The 24,105-nt window shown below is 48.3% G+C and overlaps 1 protein-coding gene across 2 annotated transcripts; it reads right to left on the bottom strand.

Annotated features, from left to right (window-relative positions):
- Positions 1-516: 516 nt before the first annotated feature.
- Positions 517-24,105, bottom strand: NUDT3 (nudix hydrolase 3). 2 transcript variants are annotated; one of them, XM_079327250.1, is made up of 5 exons: positions 23,605-24,105; positions 12,343-12,453; positions 4,306-4,350; positions 3,622-3,706; positions 517-2,888 (listed from the first exon to the last, which is right to left on the bottom strand). In XM_079327250.1, the coding sequence occupies exons 1-5, from the start codon at positions 23,701-23,703 to the stop codon at positions 2,719-2,721; spliced, it is 510 nt and encodes a 169-aa protein (XP_079183376.1). In that variant the 5' UTR covers positions 23,704-24,105; the 3' UTR covers positions 517-2,718. The 2 variants fall into 2 exon arrangements, with proteins under 2 accessions (XP_079183376.1, XP_079183377.1); XM_079327251.1 differs by lacking the exon at positions 23,605-24,105 and adding an exon at positions 22,260-22,399.

Below are 24,105 nucleotides of genomic sequence, written 5' to 3'. Positions count from 1 at the left end.
GAACTGCTCCCATGGATGCTGAGACACAGTGATGCTCCCCATAAGGGCCAGGCCAGCTGGGGTAAAGATCCACTATCCACTGCTACCAGCTTGGAACAGCAGCAGTTTCAGCACAGCTGGGAGCTAAAAGCTTTAGCACAGGCTCATCCCCTGGGGTTCAGCACATTCAGGACAGTGGTCCCAGCAGTGAGACTGAGCAGCACCATCAGGGCTGCAGAACCAGAGCCACCCTCCCCTGAGCCTCACACAGACAGGGCAATCAATCCCAAACCAGTTAACACCAGTTTAGATAAAACCACTCCAACTGCTGGGGGTGCAGCTGCACCAGCTCTAGAGAGAATCTCAGATGCTGTGGAAGATGGGAATTGTGTGATGCAGGAAGAGGCTCAGGGAGCACAGGGCTCAGGCTTGGTCTGAAATTTGCATCTCTTCAATCTAGGCTATTCCTGCCCCAGGAGCCATTTCCAGTTACAAGGCATAACATCAGCCACTCTGTGGTAACAGCATCAATCCATGCCACATTAAAACACTTTCTTGGCACAATTTATTTTTTCTGACCCAAACAAAGAAGCCATTAGCAAGTCATTAACAATATTCTACCCTAAATTGTCAGTTTAACAGCCCTGTAAAAACATTTTTAGTTTAAAAACAAAAGTGTGCATGCTGCTGATATTAAAACTGCAGTTACTCTTTCAGGAGTACCAGCTGTTTTGTTGCAAAGCATTTCCAACATACTAATCTGTACAGTAGAGACCAAGACTCGTTGAAGGCAGTAGATGGCTGTCAGTGCCTCGCAGGGCACGGGGACAGTAACTCTGGGAATTTCTTGGACACTTCCAGATAGAATATTCAAGCCCTTTTGAGAGTTTGGTTCAGGCTGACCAGCACATAGTGAGAAAGGATTGTACATTCGTCTCTAAGTTGAAGTGAGCTGAACTGGTGTAATTTAGGCTCAATTCCAGACGCTTGGGTTTGAGCTACTCCTTGAATAATGGGCTGTTCCTTACACGTGGTTTTCCATGTCAGCGATCACTGGCACTGCTTTTGGCCTTGCTACTCCACACCGATGAAAGCAGGGAGAACAAGGAAAGGAACAGAGGAGGATCTTAAAATCAACAGCTTCTTGCCAAACCAGCAAGGATACCATTCCCCCTTGTCCCAGGCTCCATGGATATTTCTATCAGATTTTCATATTGTAAGCGCTTCTCAGGAAGAGAGAAAACTCCAGAACAGTGAGTGTTTATTAGAATATTTTCTGTTAAATAAAGAGCAGGAAAAAAAAAAGGAAAAAAAAAAAAAAGTACTGCAGATTTAATTTCACATCTTGGCTCTGCTCTGACAAAGGAGAAGTTACTGAACTCAGCAACCACTTCTTGTCCCAAGCCAGGGATTAATTAATGCCCCTCCCAAAACTTGTACCTGTCCCAACCCACCCCGCCCCCCCCCAACCCCAACCCTTCCCATTTTATTTCCCAACTAGACAACACTGTTGGCAAATCAAGACAGCATGAAACTTACAGCAATAAAACAACAAACCCCGTGTGAAGTGTGCCAACGCAGCGGGGAGCTCTGCTGTGCTGCTCCCCAGGGAATCTGCCTGCAGGAGGCAGCTGTACCTTTCAGGGAGGGCACACCTCCAGCACACTCCACGCTGCCACCCCAAGTGCTGCAGAACCACAGGACAAAGAGACTGAACACCTGAATTTCCCCCCTCCCCTCTTCTCTTCAGGGCCTGGTGGTTCTGCGGTGAGCACGAAGTGTCCAGCTCAGCACGGCGTAAGGCATGTGGACAAGAGAGACGCGAGCAGGGAGCAGGGACAGCGTTGGTGAGCCACACTGCAGGCTGGCTGTGTCTGTCTGTCTGTCTGTCCGAGCCCCTGCAGCCCCAGCTCCCACTGCAGGGTGCCATCAGGGTGCTGTCACAGCTGCTCAGGCTGGTTTTGGCCAGCGGTTCCAGCCCAGGGTGGAAAGGCAGAAACGTCGGAGAGGCCGCGGGGATTCTGCAGGTGATCCCAACTCTGCCCTCAACTTCAAGTGTCACTGCACTAAATCAGGAGATACTGCATTGGGGAGTGAACTGGCCCAGCCACTAGCACTGTCACAGAATGTGTGTTTTTAAAAAACAGAACAAAAGGCAAACAGATTAATTATGAACCCTTCTTTTCAGAAGCAGACCAGGATTAAAAAAAAAAAACGAACTCCCGCAAAATTAAAATGTTAGATCCTCCATCTAAAAAAAAGTTTATACAGATGTGCTGCAAGTGATCCCCACATGGGTCTGAGCAGCACCTTACAGTACAGACTAAGACTTGAAAAGCTGATCTCACATTGGAAGTCTTTTACTTAAAAAAAGAAAAAAAAAAGTGGCTCTGGCTGGGGTGACACGAAGGGGACACTTGGGACACTTCAGAGCACAAGGCAGAGGCAGGGCTGGCAGCCTCCAGGCTGTGGAGTGGAGTACCAGGAAAGGGGCACTTCATGCACAAAATGTACTTTACAAAATACAGATCCAGAAAAAAAAAAAAAATTTCAAAAAAAGCCAACGAAAAAAAAAAAAAATCATCCCACCTTGCACTAAATCGCAGCACTCTGAACACTTGCTCTGCCCCAGGCAGCTGCCCATGCCTGGTGTGAGGGAGGAGGCATGGGAACAGGGAGGGGAGGGAAATCCAGGTCTCAGTCTGCTTTTGGGAATTGCTCTGGCAGGGACCTCGTCAGTCATCTGATGTCGGACACGGAGCTCTCGGAGTAGGGCGTGCTCATCACCGGGGTGCCGTTGTTGGCCAGGCAGCCTTGCCTCAAGGTCTCAAAATATGAGGCCTGCACTGGTTTATGATACTGCAGAACTTTTATGGCATCCTCTATCTTAAACCATTCCCTTTTCCTTCCTGAGGGCAAAGAGAGAAATCAGGAGATGCAACAGGAGGATGTTCTCTGGTCTCATTGGTCTCCCACTCCAACCCCACACTGAGAGCTCCCCATCCCCAGGGACAGGTGTTTGTTTAGGGCAGTACATTCCCTGTCCTGCAGTTCTTAATTAAAAAAAAACCCAACAACATTGTTTTGCTATTTCTGTGATCTCTGTTCAAGCCAGATGCTCATTTTACAGCAAATCACAACACACACATCAAGCACCACCCAATTTCCACCAGTTGGCAGGTGGACTTCAGTAGCTTTTCTTTTCAGCTCTCAGTTCTTACTCTTTCCATAAAGAGCCTGAGGGGAGTCATGTTTCATTTGCTGCAGTGCAGTCACAAACCTTGTGGCAACAACAGGTTCATTTCCACTTGAGAATCCAATTTAAACACAGAGATTTCATGGGAATTATTAAGCCACTCTGCCCACATGTATTTCCTCTAGTCTCAGACAGGACAATTCTTCATGCTCTTTGCTTGGTACTTTACAGTGTAAAAATTAAACACAAAATTGCTGCAGAGGCAGCTGGACACTTACTTGGCTTCTCCTGGGCTACAGAGGTGACAAAAGCATCAATTTCACCACAGTTTTTTTCCCAAACTACAACTTTTCCCAATGACACTCACACAGACTCCAGGTCCCAGAGGGATGCTGAGCTGACCTGTGGTTTGACCCCACCAGTTAATGCAGATTGCACCAACTTACCAATATTGACAGAGTCCTCCCAGTCCTCCAACACTTCGGTGACGATGAGTACGTAAACATAAGTCCTGTGCTTCCTGTCCCGGTTCTGGAAGGCAAAGGGGACAAAGTAACATCCAACCAACAGAAACAACAAACATTCTCAGGCAGGAGGGCACTGGGACACTGCAAGATGCAAACTGCCCACCCTGGGTGCAGCTATTCCCACAGCACAACTCACCCTCAGCTACTAAAAACTGTTGTGCTGTAAATCAGAGAGGTCTGAAAGTGTTAACAGGGACACCCAAAAGTGTAGTTCCTGATCTGTGGAGCAGTGGTTTGTGGATGTGCTTACAAATGAGTCCAGCTGGGAAGGCTCTGACCTATTTGACATGAGTTTGAAGGAGTCAGTGACAGAACAGCAGCAAGAAGAGCTGTGTCTGGTACCTGCTGACTGTGCCAGCTGTGGCTGTGAGTGCTAAAAATGAAGGGAGGATCCCACTCCCCAGGTTTTGGCAGCACCAAGAATATTCAGCCACACCAGTTATCACCTTGATTGCACTGAAGTGCCCATTGCAAAGATGAGAATTGCTGAGTGGGTGCTTTTTATTTACCACCATCCCCTCACTCCACAACCCTGCAGAGCCATCCTTACTGCAAGATGATTTTTTGCAGCAAAATTTCACAGCACCCGTGTCTGAAACTTACCTCAAAAATTCCCACTAGTCTTCCTAACGTCCCTTTCACTCCAGCCTAGGGAAGTTCAAAGAGAAAAGAAACATGCTTTAACAACAGCTCAGTAGTGTTTCCTACTTGGTGTGCAGGACCAGTTCCTTTAGGACAGGAAGCAAATGCTCTAAAATTCTGCTTGTCTTAAACCAACACAGTCACAAGGCAAAAGAGAAATGTATCCCAAGCCCTCAACATTCAAGCATTCCCAGGGTTGGCTTTTATTTTTTTCTTGTTTTCTTACACTCAAAAAATTTTGAATTCAATCTGGAGGAAGAAGAAATATTTGAGGAGTTACTCTGTGCATACCAATATATCCCTCGTGACCAGAATCTCCTCTGCAGGTTATTACAGCCTGAGCATGGGGAGCATTGGCTTTGGGGTTTGGTAGTTTTACCCCTTCAAAATCAGAGTTTAAGGAAATAAAGTATGTGTAGGACATTCACTTACACCCCAAGTGACATGACAGCTCCCAGCTATTTCAGGGGTGTCCTGAATATAAACACAGAATGCTGTGCCCCAGCAGCAGGAACAAGAGGGCTTTGGATATAACACAAAGGGGAGATTTATGCTGTAATAAGGCTCTTGAATCAAGCAGAAAAAAATCAAGAGATCTAAGCAACAGTTTTGTCTGTTTGAATACTACTGAGGATGTAGCACTCCATCATATTTGGTGCCCTTTTGGTACCTCTCTCCTCGCTCCCTCCCCACCCTTCTCAGCTCTCTGTGCAAAATCCCAGCCCACTCTCCTGCCCTTGCTTTATATTCCCTCTGTTTTATGACTGTAAATGGTTGGAACTCAAGTGCTACAGACAAGATGAGATCTTGCTCCATGATTTAACAGGTCTGAAGCAACCCACACAGCCTGGCACACGACCCAGCCACAACTGGGAGGTAGAGTCAGCTCTGTCTCCAGCAGCTGGAACACATCCCATGAACAGCCCAGGGAAATTGTGCCTCTTGTAAATGTGATACAGAGATCTGATTATGCCAGGCTTCTCTTTTTTTAAAAAAAAAAAAAGGATGTTTGAGTCACATTAATTCTCAGTAGGGCAAATTCTCTGCCCTACTGAGCAGCTGCTGCACAGTCTTGTGCTGTCAGAAAGGAAGAACTTTCTTTAATGAGACAATTTTCCTGGTTAAGTTCCAGCCTCCTGCATGAACAGGCACCAAACAAGCCAGCCAGAGCACACCTCAGTCCTGCTTCCAAAGGGTGCTGATGTGGAATTGCCCCAGGAGCAAAGGGTTTGGAGCTCCTTCACTACAAGCAGTCACAGAAATCTGTAAATCCTCTTGGTACCACACTCACTCAGCTCCACTTCTAGGAACTGAATCAACTGAATCTTCTATTTCACTTTTAGACACAAACTCTATTGTCTCACCAGCACTTGTGACATCCTGCTCAGCCCAGAGGTTCCTCCTGACTGTGACTCCAGGGGAGTCTGGAGTGAGCAGCAGCAATTCCATGGAGCAGCAGCAATTCCATGGAGGAGCAGCAGCTCCATGGAGGAGCAGCAATTCCATAGAGGAGCAGCAATTCCATGGAGGAGCAGCAGCAATTCCATGGAGGAGCAGCAATTCCATAGAGGAGCAGCAGCAATTCCATGGAAGAGCAGCAATTCCATGGAGGAGCAGCAATTCCATGGAGGAGCAGCAATTCCATGGAGGAGCAGCAATTCCATGGAAGAGCAGCAATTCCATGGAGGAGCAGCAATTCCATGGAGGAGCAGCAATTCCATGGAGCAGCAGCAATTCCATAGAGGAGCAGCAGGAATTCCATGGAGGAGCAGCAGCTCCATGGAGCAGCAGGAACTCCATGGAGGAGCAGCAATTCCATGGAGCAGCAATTCCATGGAGGAGCAGCAGGAATTCCACGGAGGTCGGTGCCCACGTGCCCAGGATGGACCAGGCAGAGCCTGCCTGACCTTTGGGGGTGAGCAATTCCTCCTCCTGTGCCAACCCTGCTGACCTGGGCTCAGCCTTCTCAAGGCATCTGGAATGCAAATGCTTCAAATGCATTTCCCTCAAGGAACTCCTTCAGCACTGGGATTTATTTTTAGCTAAGCTGTGTTCAACAGGCAGCAGTAACACAGGGAGGAACTGGAGGCCCCCACCTTCAAAACACACAGACATGAATGCAGTAAAAAGTGAAGCATAATCAAATATTTCTGGTAAATAACTGTCTTAAACCAATGCTGCACTGGTTCCTGGAAAAGGTTGTTGAGTTTCTGCTCTCCCTACCTGTAGGCACTGAATCAGAAGCCAAGGATTTTGTTGTGATGGTTTAGTGAACTCTCAAAGTCTGACTAGAAATAAATTTATCTCCAGGCAACTGGCCAACCTGGAGATGAAGGATGAATTCTGCTCAAGCAGCCTCCCAGGCAGTTTATCCCAGCTCTAGGACTGTGCTGGAAGTAGAAGAGGGAGGTGAGGAGCCCTTCCTTCTGTGCTGGTAAAGAGATGATGGAAAGAATGCTGTCTGCAAACCAGGATCCTCCTGCTCTGTCTTGCCTGGTCTCATTTGCCCAAAAATGCACAAAAATCGATGCCAAGACAAACATGTCTTGTAGAAAAATCATGTTGAATTATCCTCAGACAACTGGAGAAAGCTCTAGGCTTTGCTTCATGAACCAACTTCTCATGTGCAGTTGTAAATGGTGACATAAAAGAATAGTTTGGTCAAAAAAAACCACAACACTGGGCTGATTTTATAAAGCAAAACACATCAGCCACTGCTCCTGGAGGCCAATGCCTCTCTCAGCCCATTTTCCAGGTACAGTGGATTTTAAAAACAACATACAGGACACCCAACACCAACAGGATTGTCATACACCTGTTTTTGTTAGAGCACTAAACTCCCACACCAGCAGGAGAGTTGGTCTCTGTACAATGGAATAAACAAACATGCAAGTGGAATTCACAGTCCCACACAAATTTCTAACATAGAAATTGCCCAAGACACCTGAGAAAATCACCTACAGCTGTTGCCACTAACAAGTCAAGCTTGGTAACCAGCAAGAGAACTGGCAGGCTCCTCTCTGGCCAAGCTCATATGGGCCATGGGCATTTTCTTGGAGATTAAAGCACAGTCCCAGGCTCACACAGAACTGCAGCAGGCTCTAAATCTTAATTTGCAGCAGATGAGTCAGGAATTTTCCTCTCAATAGTAAATGAATTGAGAATGCTGTGCCCTCCTGGGCCTGAACAGTGAGTGAGGCAGAGGCAGCACAATTGATTTTGTGCCACTTTAAGCACTGGAAGTGCTGCAATCCTCAGAGTACATGGAGAATCCCAGGAAGATCCCAGGAGGATGCTCCTGAAGCCATGAGCAGGGGCAGGAGAGCACCAGCACTAACTGTTCCAGCAGCAGGTGTGAAAACAAGGCAAGGCAACCACACAACAGGAGAGACACACTCAGGTACAAGAGGACACACTGAGCTGGCAAAATGAGCTTTTTTTCCTGCTCTGCTGATCCAAATCAGTGCCCAGGGTCCAGAGGAGGAAAAGGCAGCTCTGGCAAGAGCTCATCAGAGGCAGCTGCCTGCCCAGCACACACTTCAAACTCCACTGCTCCCAGAGGGGTGGGCTGGGAGCTCAGGACAAGAAACAAAAACCCGGAGGAAATGAAGCTTTACTAGTTCTGCTGCTCATGGAACAACTTGTTTTAATAAAGAAAAATTACTGAAGACATCCAAGAACAGCAGGTTCAGGTTTCAAAGCTGAAAATAAGTTGGGGTCAGATGCAAAAAGCAGCCTGCAGCAACACCATCTGTTCCTCGGGACAGCTTTTATTTCCTTCCATCTGAGCTAAGGAAAATGTGGGTTGGAATTTCAGCTATTTTACTTTGCTCTATTAGGCTCAAAGCCTGCATCTACTACAGATTACTGCTGGGCAAGAGGACTGTTGTGGAACACCCAAATCTTTGCTCCAAGCCCTGCACTACTGAAGGTGCAAATCCCACCCAGGAGGGCTGTGGACATGTTTGAAGGATGCTGATTCCAGGCCAGCTGGGGAAACTCTGCCATCTCTGAGAGGGTCAGACTCATTCATCTAATTCTGTACTTCATGGCACCTTTATTTGCTTCTACACTTGTGAAATAGAAATGAAATTCCATGTCAGAATGAAGAACTTTCAGACACTGCAGTTGTTTTTGTGAAGTCTGAGTACACAGGGTAAGGGACAATGACTTTGAGCCACCATCTGCACTGGGTATGACCAGCCAGGAGATGTTCAAGGCCATCATCTCATCATTCATCTCTGGGCCCTGCAGTACTTTTTTTTAAAAAAATCTTATTTTAGCACTGAAAGGTATCAATATCTGTGTTCTAAATCACTAACAAAATGCATGGAATAGGAAAGATTATCTATAAAGGATGTTTAGAAGAGGGGAAAAAAACCTTTCAGCAACCAGATCAAAGTACAGCCATGATGGACTGCTCCTGATATTGGCACCAATTGCCTGTTTGATCACAGATCAAGCACAGATTATCTGGCTTTTGACTCCCATGAAGAAAAGCACAACCAACACTCCTGCAGTGTTATAAAATTGGACATTTACTAAGTATTTAAAGGTCAGGATGTGAAGAATGCTCTAAGTGAAAAATGAACTGGTGCTGAGGTTCACAGATGAGTGTGGAGGCTTTTTTCAAAGTCACTCTAGAATAAGTTTAAGGCATTTATTTCTAAACCATGATGTTCACCAGTTGCTCACACCCATAAAAACACCTTATTCCTAAGGACAGAACACACTCCATGAGCACCAAGACCTGTTTGAAAAGGGCACACACCTTCCACAAGGGGAACTTTGGAACACACATGGAGTTCCCAGCTCTGTAAAACTACAGCACTTCTCAGCAACCTGTCAAAAATAAAAGGATTTATTCTGAAGAGGCTGCTCTGACCCAGAGCTGCTGTGTGTCTGCTGTCACTCTGCACAAACAGTGCCCAACAACCCCAGTCACTTCCAATTTCATGCAGACAACAGCAAGCATGACAAGTGTTGGTACCTGTCTGCTTTAATACTTGTGCTAGTACAGACTAATACAGATAAGGACTAGCTCAAATTAGGACAAGGACTTGAACTCAAACAGGGAGAGCCTTCACTCAGAATAATTTCATTTTTGGAACAGAAATAGGGAAAAGTTAGGTAACTTTAGATGATAATTATTCCAGCAATAACATGGATAAACACAAACACATAGTCAGTAAAATTTAAACAGTGAAAACAGAAGTTAAAATGTTGGTTGAGGGAAGAATGTTTGAAAAAAAAAATGCACACTATGCAAAAGAGAATGAATTGAGAAGAGACAGCCTATTGTCATCCTCAAAAGCCACAAGCAACAGGAAGGGTCACAAGTTCTAACAGCTCTTCCAGCTGGCTCTTATTAAAAACTGGAAAAGGCATATCAAAGCCAAGGAAAGAAACCCCACACATTTCTCCCACAGCTTTGAGCAGCATTGCTTAGTGACATGGGGAAAACTGGATTTTCCCTCTCCCACCTGGAGCAATGAACTGGAACTGCTCAGCTAACCTGTGTCCCAGGAGAGAAGCAAAGAACTCAAACCTACCCAAAAATCAGCCTCAGCAACTGACCCCCAAACACCTGGATTCACATGGAAGGGAGAGCAAGGGCTCCCAGCAGCCTCCTGAAACCCTTCCTGCCAAACCAGCAGCACAGACTGGGAAGGTGGGTGCTCCTTTCCCAAACTCCTGCTGTGCTCCAACACCCCCCTGCAGGAAGCAAACAGCTCCTGGAACTCGAGGCAGGGGTGTGGGATAGCTCAGTGTGCACAGCCTCAGCAGCAGCTCACCAGCACAGCCCAGCTGGGGAGCCTGGCAGCCCTAAAGCTCTGCCAGCACCACTGGGAGCTGCAGGGGGCTCATGGCAGACAAGAGTGTCAGCTCCTCCAGGCCTGGGGGTGTCCAGGTGAGTGAGGGGTGCTCAGGTGAGCCACAAGTGCCCAGGTAAGCTAGGCATGCCCAGGTGAGCTATGAGTACCCCAGGTGAACCATGAGTGCCCAGGTGAGTCAGGAATGCCCAGGTGAGCAGGGGGTGCCCAGGTGATTCCCAGGTGCCCAGGTGAGTCAGGAGTGCCCAGGTGAGCAGGAGGTGCCCAGGTGATTCCCAGGTGCCCAGGTGAGTCAGGAGTGCCCAGGTGATTCCCAGGTGAGCAGGGGGTGCCCAGGTAGTTCCCAGGTGGTTCCTGGCTGCTCTGGCACTGCCAGCTGCTGCCATGCCATGCTGGGCACAGCAGGCAGAGGTGACTCTCTGAGCAGGGCTGGAGTTACACTGGAAGCACAGTGGGCAGAGCTCCACGTGAGCAGGGAGCACCAGCCCAATCCAGAGTGATCTCAGCCAGCCCAATCCAGGCTGATCTCAGCCAGCCCAATCCAGGGTGATCTCAGCCAGCCCAATCCAGAGTGATCTCAGCCAGCCCAATCCAGGCTGATCTCAGCCAGCCCAATCCAGGGTGATCTCAGCCAGCCCAATCCAGGCTGATCTCAGCCAGCCCAATCCAGAGTGATCTCAGCCAGCCCAATCCAGGGTGATCTCAGCCAGCCCAATCCAGGCTGATCTCAGCCAGCCCAAACCAGGCTGATCTCAGCCAGCCCAAACCAGTTCCTGCACACTGGGAGCTCTGCCAGGGCTCCCCTCCAGCAGTGCTGGCATGGAAGGAGCGCGGCTCTCCCCAGGCACTGCCAGGAGTGCCCCTGCACGTTTATTTTAAGGGTTGAGAGGCAAAGCTCTGCACCTCCTCAATGAACCCTGCACTTCTGTATCAAATCACTTCATTATTAATAATGCTTGGGCTGAAAAGCAGGAGTCTGCAGCTAAAAATATTTCTATTGTTCTGGTTACGCTCACTTTGGCTTGTGAAGTAGTTGAAAGGTTGCCGAGTTACTGGAAAAGCAGGAGCTGGGTTACAAGCTGGAAATAAAATTTGTGAGCAGCAATTCCCAGTATTAGAGAGACCTAAAGACACTTAAAAATAAACTTTGACTGTATAATCTCTTTCTGATAAACTGCTAGATTATAAAAACATCCAAAGAGAAACACACGGCTTGAGATCTGCCACATTTGGTTAGTCCAACAGTCTGAATATTCAGGGTTTTGTTAGCAGCAGGTACTTCCAAATAATTCAGAATACCAGACAATTCAATAAAAGCTACAGGAGAAGCTTCCTCCCAAGTGCCATCAATTAGCTCTTGCTTTCTGTTCTGCACAGAGCCTAAAGATTTACAACCCCATCAAAAGCATTTTTAATCCTGCCTTATGTAACTGTGAACCTACTTGGCCATTCCATCTGTAATCATGCAATCATTTCTGAACCTAAGCATCTCCCCAATTGGTTCATATTCAGAAGCAAATTCTAAAAACATATTTTACATACACTACAGTCAACTGCCATTTGCTGCCTTTACGCTTCTTATAAAGAAAAAAATTGTTCTTCCAGCTTTAAGAGAAAAATGTGCCTTCTCCCTACAGCCCATTGATCTGTGTTTGATCTGCTGTTTGATCTCCTTCCTGAAACAGCTTCAAGCAAAAAAGAGAAAATTAACCAACCAACCCCTGCACAGTTTAGGAATTGCTGCTGGTAACTTATGGCCAATTTCACTTATTCACATAAAACCTCACTATGTATTCTAAACCAAAACACTTAGGCCCCTATATTTGGAGTGCATTTAGTGGCTCCTAAGGATTTATTTCCACCTAGACAGGTCCACAAAGGCACAGCTGAATTTTGAAGTTCTCCTACAGAGAAAATGAAGCAGGGACTATATATACATTGAAGTGACTAGAGCTGAACTTTATTTTCAGTTAAAGGTACCAAGCAAGGACGAGTTCATTCCAACTGAGACGTTTAATAACATCCCCATATTCTCTTTATTTAGGACTCAGCTTTTCTCCCACGTGGCACGGGGCTATCCCCAGTGACCCTGTCTCCCCCTCCACGTGGAGGAGAAGCAGGAGGGGGATGAAAAGCAAGGCCCAGGGCAGGGGAAGGCACTCACCTCCTCACAGACCTCGCGCACGGCGGCCACGCCGGGCTCCTCCTCGGGCTCCATGCCACCCCCGGGCACGATCCATCGGTCTGGGTGGCGACTGCTGCTCACCAGCAGCACCTGTGGAGAGCAGAGCACAGCTGATGGGGCAGAGAATGTGCCTCACACACCCCAGGCAACCACTCACTGCTTGCTTTCCCCTCAGCCCCGTGCACACAGCCCTGGAAATGCCAGCAGCAGTGGCACCGAGGCACTGCCACACTCCTTGCTGCAGCCACTGCCTCTCCCTGCTCTGATGCATTGTGCTTGCACACCAAACACTCATCAGCACTGGACACAGCATCACTCTCAGTGTCAGCTCACTGCACAGTGCTCACAGCTCAGGCTGAAACACCCAGATGCTGCTCAGCACCTCCATCCTTTGCAGAAATACCCCAGTTTAGTTATCCTGGTGCCTTTGGCCTTGCCTGTCCCTGCAGTTCTGTCACTAACAACAAGTACATGTCCACAAACTCCCACTGCACTGTTTATGTGCAATTGCCTGAGCACAGATTCTCAGCCCCACTGTTTGTCACTTTAGCAGTAAGCACTGAGGAGTTCAGCTCTGAAGCCAGCACTTGGCTACTTTTGGTTCAGAAGAGGTTGTATAAGCACAATAAAAGCCTATATTAAATTAAACATATTAAACTTAAAACCCCTTAGGAAAGGACTGCACAAAAGGACAGACTTTTGTGAATAAGAAAAATGATTAAACTCTTTTCCCAGGAGGGATTTGCCATATACATGCTTTGTGGCAGGTTTTCTTGAAACAGTATTTTTTATTCCAGGGTAATTCTGCTCTGGAGAAGTTCAGGTTCTGATCTGCCACCTCCCAGCAAGACAAACTCTTAACTAACACTCTCAACTGGCTACAGACTGTCCCAAAGAACAATGAGACACTGTGCTTATTAAATCTACTTGCAATACATCCACGAGCAGAGATGGAAACTTAAAACAACACTAATACTGTTGTGCAGCTCTTTAAACAAAGCTCGTTCATTAGAGTCATCCTGCTGCACTTCATCATTTCACTGGCACAAAGCTCACAGCCAAAGAGACTTGCTCCAGAAACTTTCCAACATACCAGTCCAATTAGGTTCCAGGCCAGCTGTAACAGTGTCAGACATTTGGGAGTTACACTGTGGAGACACTGAAATCCCAGGCTTTACTGGGGAAACAGTGATTTGCCAGTAGGATATGAAAAGATTTGCACTAATTACCCAAAGGAATCTACCTACAGAAGTCAAAATTCAACTTGCAAAACAAAAACAAGCACAAGATTTCCAGGGTTTTTCAGATGGTTTATCTTGAAAATTCTCATCTGCCAACAGACCAAACTCATACTGGAAATAAATGAAGCTGCATGAGCCACCTCAGTTCCACAAGTGGGATGGTGCCTGCCCCATCCTCTGTGACATCCCAAGGGTTTGGCCCTCTCCAGGAGGAAGCAGAATTCCTTTCCCCCAGGCATCCAGTCCATGTAAAACCACCAGAAAGCCATGCCTAAATAGGGAATGTGAACTGCATTCATCCTCAGAGGCCTTGGGACAGCAACCAGTGCCTGCCAGGCCATCCCCAGCCACAGTTTGCCACTGTGCTTCCTCCTAGCACAGGACTTGACTCCTACTCATCCTCCTGGTCATCCAGAAGAGCTTGGACTCAAATTCCTGACTCCAGGTCAGTTGGTGATGCTGAGGACAAGGCTGAAAGAGCAGGAACAGCCATTTCAAGTGCACCTTTGCTGCCAGGTAAGGAAACACCAGCTCTGCCACTTCCACTGCAATTCAGAGCTCCAGCTCAAGGAGGGGAAAAAACCCAGAAAAAGACTAAAAAAAAGCTGCAGAACCAGATCTTAGAAACTCAGCAGAACACACCTCATAGCCCTGAACTCCTGCCACCTTCCAGGCGTGAGAACAAGGATCTGCTCCAGAACCCTGGACACAGACTGCTCCAGGAAACCTGCTCAGGCTGAGACAATGCCTCAGCAACACACCAGGAGGAACTTCTGGGTGTAAACAATGGTTTGAGGCAAAGTAAATTAACTTCAGCTGCTTTGGCAGTTGAGCATTTTCTGAATAGAATTAACATGAACAACCCTTGCTGGGAAGGAAAAACCTGTCATTCTCACACTTTTATGTAATCAGACTATTTCCTGTTTAATAAAAAGGAAATCCCATCAAGAGAGTGCAGGAAACAAGCCCTACAAGGTCATTCTTTTAAAACAACTTCAAACAGGATATTGCTACCAATGAGCTCTCCCAAGACAAAGGGGCTGAGTTCCAAATGAGGGGGAGACATTGCTGTGTTGGAAAAAAAAAAAAAACCAACACCAGTCCTGGATCCTGATACATGCAATGCATTCAGAGGGATCAAGGGAAAAGTTGTCATCATTTAAATCCCAAAAAGGTTTAGGTTGGAGGAGACCTTGAAGCCCATCTCATTCCACCCCCTTCCACCTTCCAGTAAACCAGCCCAGGGTACAGCTGGCTTTTTAGCTCATTAAATTCTTTATTACATAAATAACTTTTATTTTAATACATTCTAAAGTAGTTAATTTAATCTAAACAGCCATCAAAAAATAAACAAGAATTTACTTATGTTTTTAAATCAGGCTAGAACACATAGGAAGGTCAGACATTTCCATTCTGTCCTTGCCAGGCAACTGTGTTTAAAATGGCTACTGAGACTCTTGATCTGCCAGGGATTTTGGAGCTGGATTTTGGAGCCACATCTTGCAGACTTTTTGGAAAAGCATTTGCAGGTAACAGGTCACATGGCCAAGTTGTGTTTTCCAGGATTTCAAAGGCAATTATGTCATTTCAAAGCAGGGAAATGAGCAACACAAACCTCTCTGAGGTGGTGGCCCTGCTGAAACTCTCCCACACAATCCCCCACAAAAGAGAAAGTTTAGAAAAATAAGCCAAGTTTGAAGTGTGCAGCAGGGGCTCGAAGCAGAGCCTCATGGCAAGAACCTTCAAAGCTGCACACAACAAACAAAGCCAAACAAACCTGAGCAGAGCTAACCCTGCCTGGGGGGAGACAGGAAAACACTCCAAGACATCTAAGGCTGCCCCGACAGCCACGTGGAGTAAGGAGCTCCATGGGAAAAGGGGTAAAGAGTTTGGTCCTCAGGATAAATCTGGGCATCCCAAATCCACAATGCTGACTTTAAAATAACCTAAACAATCCTGCTGTATCCACACAGAGGGGTTTTTCTGTCTTTTTGTAGGAATAATGGGGTGATGCAAAGCATAAACTGGGCAACCAGCATCAGGCAGAAAATGAACTGGTCATTTGTGGAACAGAGGAGGGATTCCCAGGTTCTCCACGCTGTGGTGGATTTAAATAAAACAAGAGCAGCTACACCACAAGGAACACGATTCCTCGAAAGAGGCTCCACAGCAGACAGAGCAGACAGAAAGAGCCTCAGCCCTGTGAGAAGCTGGGCCACAGTGTGAGTAGAAAATGAGCTGAGAACCTTCCAGACTTCCAGGAAAAGCCAGTGCTACCCACCTGTGCCAGCCAGGGCCTGGAGAGCTGGCAGCCAGCACAGGGAACAGCAGGCAAGATGTTAAATCCAGGGTCTGGCCCAGCAGGCTCCTGCTGCCAGGAGCTGATCCAGAGCTGCAGGCTCCTGACAGCCCCTGCACTGCCTTACAGGCTTCCCCTCAATATTTTCAGGTTTTCCCTCAATATTGATATGCTTTCTATCAATACTGTCGTGTTTTCTACCAACATTAAGCCATAAATCACATCATTTGCACAGTGACTCTGGGCACTGCACCTCATTTCCCACTCTAGCATCATTTATCAGAGCACAGCCTGCAAGGAAGAGCTGCTGCAGAGGCTGCAGGAGCTGGGAGGAGAAGATGGCTGACTGCAAGGATTTTGCTGCTCAATCTGCCTTTGTCTCCAAGTTTCAGTTTAAAACCAGTGTGTTCTCAGGAGCTGAGCTGTGCTCCCATGTCCCCCATGGCCAGGCAGATCCCAGAGCTGCTGCTGTGTCCAGCATAACAAACACCTTGGGTGCTTTGCTTAAAATTAACAAACATTCTCCCAGTCCTCAAATATCAGTACTGCAATGTTTTTCTACCTGACAAAAGTGGGATGATTATGTGACCACACCAAATCACCTTTAAGCCCTAAAACCAGCAAGGGGTGAGAACTGGAGGAGCAGGGAGGAGAACAGGGGCACTGCTGTCACCAAAGCTGTGCAAAATTAATCCCCAGCAGCAACACAGCCTCGATGACTCCCCAACAAATCACATGTTTTGCCAAACTGCAAAGGCAGGATGGCTCCAGGGCACAGCCAGGGCTTACAGGAGGGCTTCTCCCACCCTTTTGCTATTCCAGGCACGTTCTGGAGCTTGCACATGGTAGGAGTGAGTCCAGCTGGTGGTCAGCAGGGCTACAGCCAGCCCTGCACCTGGCAGGGTCAGCAGCTGGGACCACAACACACACTCCTACCAGCCACAGAAATCCCTCCCCTGCCCATAACAGCCTGTCCTGCCAGGAGCATTCCAGTTCCTCAACAGGATATGTTTCCTTAGACAAGTGTTATTTTTGCACATGCACCTGCACCAGATCCGTGGGATAATGGGATTTAAGTGACAACAAGGGATCCAGGAGCTGGAGGTGGGAAATTCATGGCAGGACGTGCAAAAGGGAAGGGCATTCACACAAGAGAACTTGACAAAAGCAAAGCACAAGTTTTGGAATGGGAGCAAGAGGTGAACTGGAAGAAGTTCAAGTCATTTCAAGTGCTTGGATCGCACCTACGGTCTATAACCAGAGAGGAAAAAATACAGCAGATTCTGTTGGTTTTTAGGCTGCTGGTTAGAATAACAATAATAAATCACCACATACTGTGCTGCTGCTCTGGCTCCAGAACTCCACAGGTCCTGTTACTGCTACTGCAGCACTCCTGCAACTTCAGAGCCACTGCCTGCTCCTACCAGGGAGGAACACAATCCCAAGTCCTCCCCCTCCAGCGAAATTATGGTTTAGATAACCACAGAAATTATCTGCAACATGCCTTCCCATGCTTCAGGAGCAGCTGAACCGCCTGCAGCAGCTGCTGCTGCTTTAAAAGCCAAGGGCTGATAAGGGGCACTCCCAGAGAGAGACCCCAAACCCCAGAACCTATTTCTGCCTGTCAAAACCAGTTTGGTGACCACTCAGTGCTTACACAACTTGTCCAGGCACACATTTTCCAGGAGAAATGCTGGCTTGTAAAGTGCCTTTTTGAGTAAGGGAGGGGGAAAAGTAATAAAGAGGTATTTGGGTTTTTTACAGAGCCCAAGTGATTCTGGCTGTCAGCAGCTGCACACTGTTCTGATTAACCACTCTACTCAGGAAATACAGCACACACAAACTCTGGGGAAGCTGCTCAAATATAAGTAGTTAATTCTACACACAGCATCAATATATATCACTTGCAGGAGGAGAAGTAACTCCTGAAACATCTGACAAAAATCTACCCGGCAGGTAATCCTATCCCTCCAAATTTCACAGGTTAACATGAAATTTCTGAGAACAAAGAGTCAGTGTGCAATATCCAGAGACAGGAATTCTGGAACAAATACACACAAAATTTGAGAGATCTTTGACTGGTCTGTGCAGGTCAGTCCTTCAGCTGAAAAAAAAAAAAGTGTTTAAAGAAACAGAGGCCCTGCTTCCCAACCCTTGGATGTCACCTACAGCATTCCCACATGGGTGCTTGCTACATGTAAGGTAGAATTGAGTTTGTTAATTTTGCTCAATCCAAGCAAACCAGGAGAACTCTCCTTATTTTAAAAGAATGTAAAAGTCCAAGCACGTGGTTGGTTGTTTTTTTTATGTAAGAAGGGAAAGAGTTGTTTTTCCAGACTGTGAGAGACCATCCATGGAAAGATAAGGTCCCCTGCTGGGTGCACCCCCAAATGCTGGTACCTGTCTCCACACATGACACAGAACACACAGAGTGAGTAGGAAAAACAGTTTCTAGTCAAACACTCAAAGGATCTGAGGTGGAAGAGAATCCAAAGCAGTGCTGTGTAGAGAACACACACAGCACCACTGTTGGGTCCTCCACAGAGCCAGGGTGGAGCACACCCTCTTTCCATAGTCATCACTTTTCCCTGAGCTGCAGCAGAACAAAACCGACTCAGTTCTTCAGTTTCACAACAGCTCGCTGAGCTTCCAGTAAATGAAGTGAAAATTTAACAATTTTCCTTCTTTTGTTGTTTGGGAAAGTACAAGAGATCACGGAATTGCTTGTAAAATTGTTTAGTGACAGCTGTTTTTGTAGGAAGGCAAACCACTTTTCAAGATGAAAGCCAGGTTTTACAGAGGTTTATCCATGCTCCTGCTCTTGGAGAACACAACCTAAAGATTCTACACAATCTACAGGGCAGAGAGAGGAGAAGCAGAGGCTACAGATCCACTTCCAAGCTGGCCTTATCCCCCTGGAGATGTGAGAACTTCACGTGGGTTCAACCACAACCCTTTTGTGCAGCAGATGGGAGCACAGAGCCAAGGCCAGCCAGCAGAGCAGGGATTCTGAGGCTGTATTCCACGGAAAGCAGGATGATCATATGATGCTGGGCTCACTTACATCCCAGCAGAGAAGCACTCGGGGAGGTTGGAGCTGTTATTGGTTCACACTGGAGCCAAGGCTCAGGGGACAGCCCAGCAGCACCTCGTGATCCCCACCACACTCGGCGGGTTCCAATCCCAGCTCTGCTGTTACATCACAGCTGGAGTAAAACCGGCCCAGGACAGGCCACAAGGAAAAAAAAAAAAAAGGTTCGTTTGCATTCCAATGGTTTTCCCAGGGGCCACCGTGTGCCAGGGCAGCGGCCCCTGGGTGAAACCTCTCTTCTCCCAGCTCCATTCAGGCCTCATTCACCGCTCAGAAAAGATTCTTCCCGAGGCATTTTCTCCAAAAAAAAAAAGAAAAAACAAAGTCTTTAAAACAGCCCGTGGTTAACGAGCAGCTTGTCCTTTCAGAGGCACAATGTGGGCATGTTCAAACCCGCCGGTGCCCCTGGTGCTGTCAAACTGCACCCGGAGCACCAGAAGCATTTTCTGGGATGTTTCCTCATGGAACAGCTGGGCCACACACCAAAAAAAAAAAAAAAAAAAAAAAAAAAAAAAAAAAAAAAAAAAAAATAGTGTGTTATGTAAAAATAACCCCCTGGTGGCAATGCTGAGGGGGGAACTCTCCCTCTGCTCTCTCCTTCCACGGTTCTGCAAATATCCCAGAGTTCAGGCCATGGGGAAAGGTGGCAATAACAAACTCCTGGTGTCTTGGTGCTGCAGGATCCTTTCAAGTCTGTTCCCACTCTCTGAATGAACCCCACTGCTGCCCCAGCTGCCCAAAGAGGTGGATTGTGATTTCCACAATGCCCAAAAAATTGTAATTTTTTTTCTCTCCATTTGAGATTCACGTTGAAATTAATTCTCCCTGCGCTGCTTTGTAAAGGGATATGTAACAAAAGCATCTTTTCAGCCAATGTTTGGTCTTCCAAAAACGTTCCAGAGCTTTTTTCATGCTCAAAATTAGCAGCCTCCAAATGCAATGGAGAGACAATGTGAGAACTCCAGCAGCATCAGGAAAAAACAAATCACTTAAAAACTAAAAAAGAACCAAGTATTTTTCTGTTACGACTCTTTATTTGCAAACCAAGGACATGGTGTTTCATTAATCTACAGGGATTGCAAAGATTTCAAAGAAAAATGTATCAGTGAACTGAACAGTCAGGAAAAAAACACCTAAACAGAAAAAAGTAGCCTCCTCTCAAAGTGTAAATAGAATTCTCTTATTTCTTCTTGTCCACTGCCAAATTTTTTTAATTCAAGAACTAATGAGTGGTTAAAAACAGGGAAAAATGGGTTTTTTGAATACATAGCAGGAAATAAAGAAAAAAGGCAACAGCAAAGTTCTACTATTTCTTAAGCACTTAAAAGAAAAAGTAATGAGAAACAGCCAGTCCTAGGAAAAATCCTACTTTAATATAAAAAGTTTTATTTATTTATCAAAACATGCTTCTTTTCTTCTCTCTTCTTTTCCAACACTAAGCTTTTAATAGCTCTTTAATGTACATACTTTGGCTCTAGCTCTTTCTCCCCTCCCTGGAGAGACCTTTTAAAGAGATCTCAATTTCCATTTAAATAGAAGCAATCAATAATAAAATACATCAGTAACATTAAAAAGTATTATTGTCCAAGAGCAAACCAAGGAATCTTTCACAGCCATTTTAAATTCTGTACTGAAATGTGTACAGGTAACACCTTCCTTGTATCAAAAACCTGCTAGTAGCAGTGAGTGGACACCAGTCAGGGTCTCTCAAAGTTTATTTAAAAGCCAACAAATGAGAATTAACCCAAAAAATAATTAGAAAAGAAAATTAACAAGGTGTCCTGCTTGCTGATTTTACTCATCGACACAAGTTTAACTTGAATGTTTTTTGGCCAAGGCCAAGGGATCTGAGAACAGAGTCCATCCCAGTGGAGTTAATTCTGTGGGATTGGGTAAAAATTTCCCAGACATATTTATGACAAGCCCCATTCCTGGGCAGCTCCCACAGCAGGGCTGTAACAGGTGGGAACAGAGGATGCAGTTTCAGCTTGGGGTTCAACTCACAGAGCCCTTCCAAGGCTCTGAGATCAGAATTGTCCTTCCCTGCCTTGTTCCTGCAGGGGCTCCTCACCAGCAGCACACAGAGCACATCCCAGGAACCCACCCCAGGAACCCCAGACATATCCCAGGAACCCACCCCAGGCACAGCCTGAGGAACCTCAGACACATCCCAGGAACCCACCCCAGGCACAGCCTGAGGAACCCACCCCAGGAACCCCAGACACATCCCAGGAACACCCTGAGGAACCCACCCCAAACACATCCCCAGGAACCTCAGACACATCCCAGGAATACCCTGAGGAACCCACCCCAGGCACATCCTGAGGAACCCATCCCAAGGAACCCACCCCAGACACATCCCCAGGAACCTCAGACACATCCCAGGAATACCCTGAGGAACCCACCCCAGACACATCCCAGGAACGTCAGACACATCCCAAGAACACCCTGAGGAACTCACCCCAGACACATCCCAGGAACCTCAGACACATCCCAGGGACACCCTGAGGAACCCATCCCAAAGAACCCACCCCAGGAAGCCCAGATACATCCCAGGAACACCCTGAGGAATCCACCCCAAGGAACCCATCCCAGTCACATCCCAGAACCTCCTGAGGAACTCATCCCAGGAACCCATTCCAGGCACATCCCCAGAACACCCTGAGGAACCCACCCCAGGCACATCCTGAGGAATCCATCCCAGGAACCCACCCCAGGCACATCCTGAGGAATCCATCCCAAGGAACCCACCCCAGGCACATCCTGAGGAATCCATCCCAAGGAACCCACCCCAGGCACATCCTGAGGAATCCATCCCAGGAACCCACCCCAGACACATCCCAGGAACCCACCCCAGGGAACCCATCCCAGGCACATCCCAGCCCAGCCTGCAGCCCTTCCACAGCAACCACTGCTCCCTCCCCGAGCTGTCCCAGGGCAGCACAGCCACTGCCAGCTGTCACTGCGAGCTCAAGGACACGGCCACCAACAGTGAGCACAGGGACAACACAACACTCACCCAGAACCTCCACTGCCCTGCACACAAAAACCTCCCCAGAGCTTACAGACCCCTGGGAATGACCTGGCACAACCAGCACAGGGAGCCAGCTCCCCCAAACCCTGCCTGAAACCAGAAACAGATCACTCTAGCCCTTACCTAGTAACTAGAGCCTGAAGGAGTTTAAATTCAATCCACTGTAGGTGGAGATCACAGCAGAGACACAACTGCCACAAAAGTGGTTTTAAATCTCAGCCTCACAGCAACCTGACAGCTGAGCCTGCTGGAAGCATCCATCCCACGGCAGCGTGCCTCTGGAACGAGTTCACTTTCCTCCTTCGAGCTCTTGGGTCAGCACTGTGACACTGCCACACAGCCTGGTGTCCCAGCACAGTGAGGGCTCTGACACTTGTCATTAACACACCTCAGTGTCCCCAGCACCAGGAGGGCTCTGTCAGCAGCTCCCACGGGCCGGAGGGATCAGCTGGGAGCCTGTGCAAATCTGCAGACTGAGGTGTGTTAAAATAAAACTCACCAGCAGTCACATGCTGACTGCCTCAGGCACCTGTTAAAAGTACTTTTCTACCCTCAACCACACTGCAGTCACACACAGCCAAGCCTCCAGCTCTCGGGAAGAGCCTGCAAACTGCCCCACTAATTGTGTACAATGGCACCAGGGCACTCCTCAGCCACCCGTGCTGAGAGCCCTCAGCATCACCACACAAAACAATGCTGTTCTTCTTCACAGTCAGTCCATAAATTTCCTGGAAGTCCGTGGGAAGGACCGGCTACACTGAACGCTGCACCAAACACGCTGCTGTCATTTCAGACCATTTCTGCTGAAACGCTGACATTCCTCATCACGCCAGCACAGCTACAAAGGGCTCGTGCAGCCTCCTTCACATTAAATAATCACTGGATGTATGCTAATTGCCTTTCCTCCAGTGAACTGTCTGCATTCCCTTCCGATTTCCTGTAGCTACAAATATGATAATCAGGAGAACAAAGACTTTAGCAGAGCCACTCGGGCACAGCAAACGCAGCGGAGTGTGTAGGGCTGACTCCAGCAGCAGCAGCAGAAGGCAGCCCTGCAGCCTGAGCACCCCTAGCACTCCTTCAGGGGGTGTCAAGGCACACTCGTGTCAGATCGCACATCGGAGCCAAGTTCTCGCTCTAACTCCGCGGACAATGCAGCCCCTTAGCAACGCGGCCGCTCTCAAACCAACCCATCCACCTCTAATTCCCACTTCCTCCCAAGCTCTCTGGACAGCAACTTCTGGCACTCCATCAGTCCCCTTTTATCCCAGTTTCTTTTTATAAATCCAAGGTCAGGTTTCCTCTCCCATCTCATGTGATGTGCTGCACTGAAGTTTTGCCAGCGTGGTCGCTCCCCTCGGCTGCCAAACCCCCTCCGGCGCTGCCCTCAGCCTGTCCCGCCGCCCACCGGGCATCTCCCCGGCTCAGCGAGAGCAACAACCAAGTGGGAATCACCAACTCCCCCAGCCACGCTGAGTTACGCCTATTAAAAATAAAACTGCGCTGGGACCGAGTCCCCCCAGCCCGGCTGGCTCGGGGGTCCCGTGCCCGGCCTCGCCCCCGGCCCGGCCCTCACCTCCTCCTCGCTCTCGCTGCGGAAGCACAGGCAGGCCGCCCGCTTCTTGTAGCCGTCCCCGTCGTAGGTGCGCGTCTGGTTGGACTTGAGCTTCATCATCCTCCGCTGCGAGGACGCGCGGCCCGGAGGGCGGGGGCGGGCGGGACCCGCCGGGCGGCGAAGGACGGGGGGGGCGCTGGGGGAAGCGCCTGCCCGCGACAGTCTCTCTCTGGGTCTCGCTTCGTGGGTCTCGCTACGCGCTGCCGCCCTTCGCCCGCCTCACCCCTGCCCTCGCTGCCGGCCGCGCCGCCGCCACCGCCCGCGCTCCGGCCACCGCCGACGACGACCGCGCCGCCATCTTGGGGCTCGCTACGCAAACGGCGTAGCGCCGCCGGGCGGGGAGGCGGTGCTGCCACTGCAGCCGCACGCCGCGCCCGCTAAGCGAAGTGCGCGGCGCGGCTTCCAGAATAGCTCCCCCCGCGCAGGCGGCGCCGCCACGCCCCCGCCCCGGCTCGCGCGCTC

Source organism: Erithacus rubecula, assembly GCF_903797595.1.
Source record: "Erithacus rubecula genome assembly, chromosome: 26".
NCBI lineage: Eukaryota > Metazoa > Chordata > Aves > Passeriformes > Muscicapidae > Erithacus > Erithacus rubecula.
Note: the sequence above shows the minus strand (reverse complement) of the source record. Positions and strands in the feature narration are given on the sequence as shown.

Bases quoted from the DNA above. Each gene is read 5' to 3' on its own strand.
- NUDT3 (XM_079327250.1), bottom strand. From the start codon at position 23,703: ATGATGAAGCTCAAGTCCAACCAGACGCGCACCTACGACGGGGACGGC. The intron at 3,707-4,305 runs GTAAGTTTCAGA...TTTGCCTTCCAG, and splicing joins GACTAGTGGGAATTTTTGAG to AACCGGGACAGGAAGCACAG. The intron at 2,889-3,621 runs GTAAGTTGGTGC...CTTTGCCCTCAG, and splicing joins GGAGGACTCTGTCAATATTG to GAAGGAAAAGGGAATGGTTT.